The sequence below is a fragment of the Gallinula chloropus genome (genome assembly GCF_964237585.1).
Source record: "Gallinula chloropus genome assembly, chromosome: 3".
NCBI classification, from domain to species: domain Eukaryota; kingdom Metazoa; phylum Chordata; class Aves; order Gruiformes; family Rallidae; genus Gallinula; species Gallinula chloropus.
The window spans coordinates 67,715,815-67,728,016 of NC_140087.1; the positions used below are offsets into that span (position 1 = coordinate 67,715,815).

The 12,202-nt window shown below is 41.7% G+C and overlaps 1 protein-coding gene across 1 annotated transcript; it reads right to left on the minus strand.

Moving 5' to 3' along the window:
• Window positions 1–267: 267 nt before the first annotated feature.
• On the minus strand, window positions 268–7,701 carry PELI1 (pellino E3 ubiquitin protein ligase 1). Its single transcript, XM_084261648.1, has 6 exons — window positions 7,616–7,701; window positions 6,411–6,540; window positions 4,804–4,905; window positions 2,640–2,837; window positions 2,335–2,523; window positions 268–1,335 (listed from the first exon to the last, which is right to left on the minus strand). The coding sequence occupies exons 1-6, from the start codon at window positions 7,684–7,686 to the stop codon at window positions 769–771; spliced, it is 1,257 nt and encodes a 418-aa protein (XP_084117774.1). The 5' UTR covers window positions 7,687–7,701; the 3' UTR covers window positions 268–768.
• Between the last annotated feature and the right edge of the window lie 4,501 nt (window positions 7,702–12,202).

The window sequence follows — 12,202 nt, forward strand, 5'->3', positions numbered from 1 at the left end:
AAAAAATCCTTAATCTAGACTAAGTTGCATATTCAAAGAGTCTGGTAAATATTCTCCTCGTAACCAGATCTTGAGTACAGTCCTAACAAAAAGACATTTTAAGAAGTCCTTCTCAGCTACCTTTCAACATGGTTAAAGCACACCTTTATGCCATCATAGTTTGCATTAGCTTTGTTTAAAAAGCATTTTAACTATTCTAAGAACTCAGTATTTTAGATTAAAAAAGATTTTTCTACCATTTCCATATTGTGTCCTCCTCCATCCAGAACTACTCTACACATCCAACTGCTGGATGAACACACTACGACCATGCTACTCTCTATACATTCTACATATTTTTTCAATAATAAAGATAAATAGAAAAGAGTTAATATACATGTTATATTTTACAACGTTTGCATCCAAGCTGTAAACTAATGTTCTTTGAACTATTTACCCTCCATATACAAAAAGAAACGAAACAACTTCCAAACACTGTGGGCATATAATTCAAAACCATTAAACAGAAGGCATCAAAGTTCACTCTACAACACTTCTTTCACCTCTTCAGAAATAGTTCTTAACTAAAAAAAAAAAAAGCAGGAGTTCTCCCCCCCCCGCCCCTTCCATTTCCAGACAACAGAGAGGGATTTAGCTGTTGTAACAAAAAACTAAAAATTCTTCATCTCAATGCAAACCAGCAAAGCCCAGAGAATACGAAAAACAGTTGGTTTAAAAATGAGAATTGCTTAGCTTATCAGTTTACTGCAGTCCTCAGTAACACGTGTGTTAGTCAAGAGGGCCTTGGAAAATGAGTCTGATGTAACCTTGCTCACCAGCCAGCTGATGCGCGCAGAATGGACAGGCTGCGTGAAAAGTGTGAGTACCGTGAGGAAGAGGAATTTGGGACCAATATGCAGTTGTCTTTTCTGAGCACACGTGTCCACACGGGCTGAACGCGTGAGTTGGAGGTCCTGCATCCACATAAAATCCCGCTTCACATCCAAGCCAGAGAGGCACATAGGGGCCGACAGAGCGACACATGGGACACTCGCGATCCTTGCCGTCTCTCTCCTCTTTGTTTCCCCAGTTGTGATAGCCGTGGACGTGGCCACAGTTCAGATACACCCACGGCTGCTTTTCGTCTACAACATCTTTTCTCTTCATGCTGGGGAACGCCAAGGTGTTAAACCCCACTGGACACTGGGGCCTTGCTGCATTTATTTCCTGTCTTAGAGCCTCCAGGTGCTTGACAGTGGGAGTGCGAGAAAGCCCTTCCGCAGTACGCCACAGCAGCGTTGCTCCGCACAGGTCAATGAGAGAGCCGTCTTGGAGCTGGTTCGTTTCGTTCTCAACCTTGTGATGGACAACAAGAGAGAGGAGTCACCGCATGTTAAACGAAGAGTAACATACAGCACTTCCATAACACAGATCTGCCTGGAAGATCCAGACGTAAGTTTTCAAGCAGTTACTGACTATCCTACACAAGATACCTATACAAAGGCCAGTTTCATCTTATCTCTGTTTAAAAAAAACAACCACAAAATTTGAGATTGATGTGCACATAAAAAAAAAAAAGGTTGAAAACCACCTCTGCAGCCTTAACAACTTCTTTCAACTCCATCCTTATACCACTCCCAGCTATGTTACCTGAAATGCATCCAGCAGGAATTGCATATGACAAGTCATGTTTAGTCCTCCACCACATTTTAGACTCTCTACTTCAAACACTCTTACATCTGACTTCCCTCTCCTCCAGAAAAAGTCAGCTGTCAGCATTCCTGAATCAAGTGTTTATGCAGCATTTCTTTTTGCTGCAAGATCCCAAGTCACACCCAAACCAATCACCTCCTGGAAACATCACAGAATCACAGGATGGTAGGGAGTGGAAGGGACCTCTGGAGATCATCTGGTTTAACCCTCAATGTTTTGGAAACAAGAAGAAAACTCAGAACACCAAGGTGGAAACAGATATCCAGGTATATAGACACATGTCAGTAAAACTATTTTTTATTTTCCCCAACAAGTGGGGAAACCTTAGAAGCATAAACTCAAGAGAGAGATTGAGGAAAGCACTCTTTAAAATGTGCGCATGACTATGATGCACAGCAGACTGGCAACTCAATTCAGGAGAGCAATCTAGATCTCAATGAAGCACTAGTTTGCAGATAAACTCTCTACCTCTCTATTTAGGTTGAGCAGGACACACACCTTCACATCAGCGTAGCTAATAAGAGGTGACATTCACACTGAATGAGGGAGATTCCAGCCTGGCATTTATGCCCGAGCTGCCCCACCTGCGTCCGTACCCACTTTAATAAACACGCTGCATGGGAGTTCCACCACTACTCTTACCATTTTCCCCCTCTGCTGAGCTGATCTGGTTTCACGGAGGCTGAACACATTCCCACACACAGATATCTCTCTCCACACCCCTGGCTTGGAGTCTTCTGTAAAGCCATTACGGGGATGCATAACAAGAACTCCATTTGTGGTCAGGCCATCCATTTGCCCATCCGATGTCTTCCACTTTGCAGCTTTCTCCTAAGAGAAATTACATCAATGAAAATTTTTAATTTTCCTGAAGTGGAGCTATGAATTACTTTAGAAATAAGCCTGCCTGCACTGAGCTCTGTGGAAAACACAAATAGTTCCCTTACCCCAAGAAAGATGTTTTTTGAAGAGTCAAATCCCGCAGCATATATTCTTGCTGTAAAAGGAGGGTTACGTTCACAGATGATTCTGCAGGCAAACCTCGATATAGTGCTCTGCACAGACTGCGTATCGGAGTTACTCTGACTTCCAGGAACGGTATCTGTCACCACAAAGTCTATAGGACTCTCCGTTGACCGACCAATCTGGAAAGGGATTTAAAAACCAAATCCAACTATTTAGAAGTTTGCCTTTGGGTCCAGGAATATTCAAACTCAACAACATGAGAAGCGATCAGATAAAAAAATCATTACATTCCAGGTTGAAGAATTCCCTTCCACCAATCTAAACTTAGGTTTCTAAAGGCTAATCTGAAACGATGAGTTATTCCACCTCCACGTGATCGAAGTTATTCTGAAGGCTGAGCACAGCCAACTGAATGAAAGAGAAATAAAATGATGTCATGAAGTCAATTCTGAGATGACTTCCCATTGAAGGCCTTCTCATCAAAAAGGTCACTCTCGGGTCAGTTTGACCAGCTGCAGCAGCACCAGACCAGCTAGGAAACAGCAGCTAGATGGAACAACAGTGATATTCAGTCACTTCGCATGCCCGGAATATCCTAAACTGTGTCAGGCTAGTTGGAAGTGTAGGAAAATTAAGACTGTGAGAGCTGGTTCTCCAGCTCTGGTGAGGCACAGAGAAGCAGCAAATGTGTCGGAAAAGACAAGGTATGAGATGTTTGTGGCAGGGAGGGGTGACATTAACATGCACAGAACACAACAGGAATGCAACATCTGACTACAACCAATTTTTCCAGCAGCTGGGCTTTCTTTCCTGGTTGCATGGAAGAGTAAGTTTTGCAGTCCCACACAATGCTACAAGGTCTGATAGACCCGGGGTTTCACTGCTTTCCCAGTTAACTAACTTTGTCCACTTCCTTACAGAGCAGGAAAAGTTATATCCCTCTCCCAAACATCCACGTAGCCATGTTTAAAGACCACTACCACCTCTCCTCACTTCTAGAGCTCTCACAACAAACCTCTTACAAAATAGCTGGTTTTATTATTATTAATTGCTGGGCAGGAGACCCAAAAGCCTGAGGTGAGGTGCATTTTGGTGAAGGCTGGATGGAGAGCTGTCACGAGACCAGAACTGCTTTGTTAGAAGGTCTTTTTCTATTGCTTCTTCGGCAGGGTAGCCCATCAGAACACAGGGGTTGCCACTGGCCATTTCAGAGCAGCATACGTGCCGCAGCACGCCTGAAGAGAGAACACTTACACAAACAATAGCTTGTGCTGCGGTTAAATTCGTTACAGCCCTTCTGCTCTGTTGTAGGTATTCGCAGCTGCATAACAGCTTCCTCCACCCCTTACCAACACCTCCCACCTCCTCAGGTCCTGCAGTGGCGTCACAGCTAAATGCTGTGACAGCAAAACTCTTTGCCATAAATTAGCAACAACAACAAAAATTAACGCAAGATCAGTCCAGGAATCAGAGGGAACAAAGCACCCAAAAAAAACCCCCGAAGTAAAACCTCTCCTTTTGAGAAAAACAGGAAACAATTATGAGCACACATCACAGTTGCAAATGTGTTTGTGGTTCCTTTTCATACATACAGGAACTGCAGCAAAGTTGTGCTGACAGTTCAGAGCATCGGAATTGGGGCTCCTCTCTCCTCAGTACACAGCCCTTTGGGCTTATTTCTGGGTTTGCTTAAAGGAGTCGGGTGCTTTTCATATCAGTTGTGTCAGAGGCTTTCCTGTATTTTCACGTTGCATTTCTTCTATGCCATCTCCAAGCAGCTGATCCTAAATCCCTTCATAAATGCTAGAAGCAAAGTTCCTAGTCCCTAAAGAGAACCGTACAATTTATTCTGTGTTTTGCAAGGAGGGACCAGGAGACAGGTTACACAACTCACAGACTGGCAATCAAAGGCAAAGCCATAATCCTCTGCATTAGTCACAAAAAAAAACAACTTTCACCTCAGACCAAGCCTAAAAGAGATGTACAGATATACAGCCTTGTTCATGTCATGGCTTTGGCAACAAACAACTCTGAACAGTAAAGAGCAAATTTTTGGGTCTGAGGGAAAAAGCCTGTTGAGAGGGTGCCGTGTTAGAAAGTACCAAAAGCAAGAATACATTAATGAATCACATTCACTTCACATACCTGGAACATATCTGTGTTGCTGTCATGAGTATACTCAACTACTACTGTCTGGGCCCGAGACAAAGTGTAAGATATGCTGTGTTGGTCCTTATTACTTATTGCCTACGGAAAAAATACCAAGTGTTATTGAACCAGTGAACAGTATCTCTACTGAACACATCAGCAAAACAGGCAGTGTATATATAACCAGGCTCTTATGCTGCTCGACTAATGCATTGAGGCAGATGGCTGTCGGTGACACACCTGTAGTTACACTGCAGAAAAAACCAGTCCCAACCATTACAGCTGCAGGATTGATTCAGCAACAGACCAAACTGGTCTCTTTACCACACACTGCAACAAAATATACATAATCAAGGCACACTGTTAGTCATGTTAAAGCCTTGACACAAAAGAACAAAGTAACTGAGTGCAAAAGCTAAAACTGAATGTAACACACCTTCGTGGCCTTCTCAGCCTGAACTTCAACAGCAAAGCGAGGACAAACTTAGGGACTTAACTGTAAGGACAGAATCCCACTTCATACTAAAAATCAGTGATAATTAGTAAGACACATAAGCAAAAACATGTAACAAGCAGTGGTGGTAAACAGAGTAAAATGAAGCAATTCAGAGGCTGCAGAAGTAATCTGGGTTTCAGTTGTTAGTCCAGATTTTCATTCCGTAATTACCTCCTAGGAACTGAAGAAATACTCTCATTAAAGTGCTTCTAATTAGCACTGACTCGATGACCATAAATAACTAACAAAAAAAAAGTTCTTCCCAGATCTCCTACAGATGCAACTGTATTCCAATAACTTTGTTTAGCAATATGGTTTTGATTTCAGAATATTTTATGCCATTTCCTGAGTTTAGGAATCAGTATTCCCAAACATCAAGGTGTTTAGAGAGTCAAACACTTGACGCTACTTTTGTTCAAGGGCCTGATCTCAACACTGGAGATCTTTTCTAAACAACCACTGAGCATTCTCAAATTCCACTGGTTTCAGTAGACATGCTCCACTGCTTACTGAAGATCAGCACACATATGCTTGACTTGCCACAACACAAGTATTTCACAGTAATACTTCAGTATAGCGTGATAGTTTTGACATGAAACACAATCCAACTTCAGGACCTTCTTTTACTGCTTCTTAATGGGAACTCAGAACTTACAGGCCATAAAAATTGCACCCTGCAGAACTCACCTGTCTCCATCCCTAGGGAACTCCTACCCACTGGACTGAGCAGCAAATGCACACAGAGCTCTGGCAAAGCTCTGTTTCAAAGTCACCTTCACATCAAGGAAAGGTAGCCCTAAAGCATGAATGAGGGCAAAGCCAGGAAGGCTAGAACTGACATCGCTAGTGAGTTTGGGAGGAAAACCAAACAGAAATGGTTTTACATGATTAGCCTGTCCCCAGAACATTCATGTTTCAAAAATAAACATTTTTCTTTCTGGAGACCAGATTTGTTTTGCTGAATGGTTTCTTGACAGGTTTCAAAAAACCTGGGATAAAACTTCATGCTTTTTACATCATTTCACCTCAGGTAACAGCACTGACTTCACTGAACTCTTAAGAGAGCACACCAGGAAAAAGACAATGTAACTAGACAAAGCAAGCTTACCTTTGCTGCTTGAGGGGTACAGGCAATATGCACGGTGCTAGGTTTCACCCCATTTGCCTTGGCCCTTTTAAATAAAGCAAACCTACTTTTTCTTCTTCCTCTATCTCCATTTGGGAGAGACCCATTGTACCTACCAAAAAGCACAGTGAAAAGAACAAAGTCCATCTTCCTGCATTACTTAACTTTTCACGAGATACAGACCAAGAAGAACTTCAAAATCTAAGCACAAATTCTTAATGAGTTTGGTATTAGTAATTACAGATTTCCAATTAAACACATCTGAATGAGAACTGACAAACACAATTTTGAAACATGCCTACAGAACTACAGCACATACACAGAAAGCTCGTTGAGCAAGGAATGCTACCCATGTTAATCTCAAGGCTACTACTGACAAGCGAAAACGATTCAGATCCCAAACACAAAAACAAGTAAGGTTTTATGCCTATCTGTACCTTTATCTCTAAAAGATGTGTTCACACTGTAAATGGGAGATTCTAAATGCTTGCCAACCCTGGCAATTAATACACTAGTATTTAAAAGAATTTTGTTTGAAATGCAAACCTATAAGGAATCGATATCCTGCCCTCCGAGACTCCAATTTAATCCATTAGAAGACCCTCAGACTCTCACCTTGAACATGTCAACATGAGCAGGCCAGCTGGCAAACTCGCTTTATTAAAATCAGTTTGCACTTGGATATTATAGGCAGCTACTATGTTCTTCTAAAACTCCTTTTATTTTACTTAACATCCTAGAAAACCTGCCTTTCCACAATACCACGTTAGTCACCTGCCTCAGCCCAATCTGGAATTGACTGGAAACCCCTTCACAAATTGGCTGCCTTTATCACAGAACACTTACCTGGTAAGGACACAACAGCTGAAAAATCAACTTACATCTATCCACCCAAGTGTTTAGAGCCCAACCTCCAGAGTCAGGTAAACACATTGCAAACATACAAACAACGCAAGCATACTGCAGCGCAAGTTTCCAACTACGCCCAGCTGCCACTCAAAAAGGCAGCCCTTCCTCCATTCCTACCCTTCCATCCGACCAGCCACCAAAGGAAAGCTGATCAGTTCCACAGTCACTAGACATACTGCAAAAGGAGTGGTAGGTTGTGGGACCTGCATTTTATCCCCTTAAGTGCCCCCTGAAATTCGAACTGCATTCTCACTCCCAATCAAGACATGAACACTTACCCTAATACAATCAATTCACCATATTTTACTGGTGCCTTTGATGGATGATTTTCTTGATCAGGAGAAAACATGAGCTTAGCTAATGACTTCTCAAATTTCAGGTCTCTGATCAAGAGTTGTGGTACACTTGTTTCATTATTTCCTGTAAAAACAAAAGATAAAATAAAGTGTGAGAGAAAAGTCTAGAATTTATGAATGACACAAACCTGCACCCCTATCTGCTACAGCAGGTACAATATCTGTTTTCTGTATTGGGTGCTTTTGCCTGAAATAATTTTTAAAATGTGTATAAAAACCACAGCAATTAAGGATTAATTGCCTGGAAGAACTACCAGATACCAAATACACACAAGTTAATTTAGAAAATTCCAGTATGGCCGTGACTAAAACATCCACCATTGTTTTCCTTCATGCTAGTTTTTAGTATGCGTGGTAAATGGCTTTACTACATCTGGTTCAACTACCAAAGAGAGTAAGATGGGGATTACATTTGAAGGAAAAAAAAAAAAGGCAAGACTAGTCCATTAGCTACAGAGCTACAAGTTTTCCATTGAAAATATCCGATTCACAGCTTTCCAAGACATTTCTAGATTTGCAAATGGAAGTTGTACAATTATTTGATACCAAGTCTACCAAAGGTGTCTACCAAGGTGTGGAGAGTGCAATGTGATCTCATGCTTAACCCGACACAGAAGCGACACAAACAGCTGTTTGAAGGAGACTTCCCGAGGGAATTACATGTAACTCTTAATGAGAACTGTCTCTTGAAGTGCATTTTTTGTCCATACTTCAGCTATAAGAAACAGTTTGATATTTTCTACAGCTTCTCACTAGTAACATTTCCAGGAACCTCTGACCTACTCAACCCACCTCTGACCTTCCTGCCTACCCAACAGAGCACCTGCTTGATAAAGAATGAGCCTTGATGCTCGCCTGTTTGAGGTTTAACTTCCCTTCCAGGGAAGTTCTTATAACAACTCAAAAAGTTATTATGCTTTTTAAATACTGATGGTTAACATTCTGCTTGCTGTGCAAATACACCTTTAAGGCCCACATAATTCTTGAATCCTGTCAACTTTGATCATGAGTACGGCTCTATCTCCATTTTCTTCTACCTCAACTAGACTGCTGATTTTAGCAAAAAAGATATCACCATCAAGATTTTATCTACCACCAACCATCTCATATCCTAAGAACAGAGAAAAGTACATGGCAGTGCTTGACACCCTACTCACATTCAGAAGCTGATGCAAAGATCCCTTTACTGACCTGATCTTTACCCACTCTTGGTCCCCACTGCTCCTTCATGGAGAAGCTTGGCCTTCAACATCTCTTTTCAATCTATCAATTTCTTATTCAGCACAGGTATGCTGATCCCCACCTGCACTCAGCTCACACTACTCTCTGAAAATCCAGTATGCTCCTTCATGCTCTCTCACATGCATACTTGGGAGCGCTTCACAGAAATACACAAGGACATCTTACTCTACTACAAACTTTTGCTGTGATGTCTGCACAACACAACCAGGAAGCTAAACTGAAACCCTTCTTTTTCATTTCTCATTTTCCAAATCCCTTCTCCTTCGCTTTCAAGCCTGGGTACTGTGGATTTCATGGTGCTTGAAACAATCAGGTAACTGGAGACTGTCTTAGTGGTTAACACACATGTAGCATTATCACAACAATATCCTGACCCATTAACTAGATGTGTGAGTGCACAGGAACAAACCTGATCTGCACATCGCCACTGGGAAGCGTCTGCATCTTGTTACGTGACAGTTACACCAAAGTACTTTCGTTGCACAGGAATCAATGTGCATCTTCACCCGGCAGCTATCCCGGTTCAAGCCTCAGGGTATATCCATCGTTCAGCTGGGGCAGAAAGTGCCTCACACTGATCCAGCAGCCCCCAAAGGAACAGCAACAACAGTGCAGGAGACCCCAGAGCAGTATAATTTGCACCAAAGCATTTCTAGCTTGCTGACCCACATGTTGCAGCAAGTTAAAAGGGATGGCAAGGATCTTTTCTGTTGTGGGTGGGACCCAAACTCTACCATTACAATTTCAAGATGAAGATTTTAATCTTGGTACTCATACTAGTACTCCTAACACATCCACGTGGAGGTTGTTCTATTTGATAAACAAAGCCCCACAACATTAACTGTATTCAGTGTACATGTTTGCTATGGCCATCTGGAGTCATCCTTGATCCTGGCATCACAACCCCAACTCAGAGCACCATACCAGCCACTCTCTGAAAACACTGCAGGGTTACTAAACTATCTAGCTCTTAGTGTTTAACACCGCCTGGCTCTTCAGCCAGATCTTTCTGAACTATTTCTACTTATGTGAGTACAGATCAGTTCTGGTTTTATTTTACAGTCTTCTCGCATTAGAGTTGCTTATATATTGTCTTCTAAAAGCACCTTATAATGTTTTAATCTCCTCCACAAATTATCTTATTTTCTACTTGAACACTGGTATCTGCAATCTCTCGCCTGTGCTTCAGTCCTCTCCACATAATTCATTTCATTTTGGCCATTGCATTTCACATGCAATGCTCCACACTGCTTCCCTAAGATACCTAATGGTTGTCCTTTAAATCGACATTTGTGAGTAATACAAATAACTAACTTTTGCCATTAGTGTAAGAAAAGTTTTGGCATAACTTCTCCTCTGTTCACCCAAGCGAAAGATTTCATGGAAAGATAAAAAAATACACTTCCCAGTCAGAGAGACAGCTTCTGAGTCTCATTGAAATTAATCACCCATGAACAGTGAAAGGAGATTATGAAGAGTTTCCTGAGCAGGTGGTCACTAACCTACTCTTAAAAGAGAACAAAGCAGAAACCACAAATGGAACCAATGGTTCCAAGTGACAGACTTAAGCAATGGAAGATGTTAACTAGAAAATCCGAATACAAAGGAAAGCATCCAACATCTAATGTCCAGCTCCCCCTTAATACATTTTCCCATTCAAATCCCACAAAGTTTATTTTGCGACCAGCACACATGATGGTGTGGACATTTCTTATTTCACTTAAGGATGGGTTCAAGAGTTAGGAAAAGAGAGCCATCATCAGTGAAAGACCTTGCTGACACGTTTTCAGAAGCATGGCTTGAATGTTTGAACTTTTTTTTTAAATACGTCTCAGAACCTTTATTAGCTGCACACACCTCTTCCACAACTAACACCTCCAACTTAACTTCAACTCAAGCCCATGCAAAATCCAGGACTCTCAAAAAAAAACCAAAATCAGCACACCACCACATGCTACTTCTCACCCTGTATGATTTGCCTGATGCATCACAACCAAAAGACTCATTTCATTTCCAGAAATAACAAAGATTACATTCTTCCAATGAGGTCTCAAAGACTAGTCCAAGTCAAATTTGCTATCTGTAAATAAAACTTAGATATTCTCCCACTGGAGGCTTATGGATCATTTAAGCCTGGATAAAGCATTTAAGAAGTTACAGGAGGGAACGCTCCTTTCCAGAAAGATCCACTAATTTATAGAACAAGCTCTCTTATCGAATAACCTGTCCAGTTTTTATTCATAGAATACAAGACAATTAGTTAGCCTTTCCTAAAACTTTTATGTTAAAAAGACAGCTTGGCCCTGCAGTGCCAGTATACAGCTAAGCAACTCACTGAGTGAGCAAAACATGTGCAAGCTAGCTTGCTTCTACGACCATTAATTTTTCAACTGCATCTCCAGCCGCTGGTGGAGCGAGCTTTGTTGGAGTCTGCTCTGAACAACACGCTGATCTATACTCCTCCAAAACCCTGCAATATTGATGAGGACTGAGGTGCTACTTACAAGATCCCACCCCATCCAACATCCACCCAAAAAAATCACAGAACTGCTAGCAGCAAATTTTTCAAGTCAAGATGTGTGTTTCTGCTACAGAGAAGAGAGTAAAGCCTGAAAACCCCTAACCTGTGCCCAGTCCTGTATTACACAACTGGAAAGACTGCATGAGTAAAGGAGCCCGCACGCAGAGAAAGCAGGTTTGGAAAGGCGTTACTTGATTGCTCAAGAGGTAAGTACAACTCTCTCTTCTGCAGTTAGCATAAGAACACTGTGGGTATCAAATAGCACTACTTAGTCTCAAAAATAGGAAACTGGGATGGGAAAAAACCCTCATGAAAAAGTAATGCATTTTTATTCATAACACTGGTTCCTCTGGAGCTGGGAGGAAGCTCGTGGAAGGTAACTTGCACAATACCATCACGTGCAATTGTTTTGAGGGATTGGAAAGAGATGACATCTAATCTGAAAGGGTATTTTAAATTTGTTCTAGGAATGTAAATCCAACTTCTTACAAGCATGCTTGTTCAATGTTCACTTGAGTCACAGAAGGCAAGACTGCTATGCAGAAAACAAGCTACGGATCTGTGATCACATTCAAGCAGAAGGAAGAGCTGTATCCTTGCAGTCTCTCCTGTCACATTCAAACACTAGTCTCCACATCTGGAGGCAGAATATTCTCCAGGAAGACCTCACAAATCATGCCTCAGAGTAGATAAAAATGTTTAAGAGTTTGCCCACATTCACTGAACATGCCATTTTCAGTGGGGGA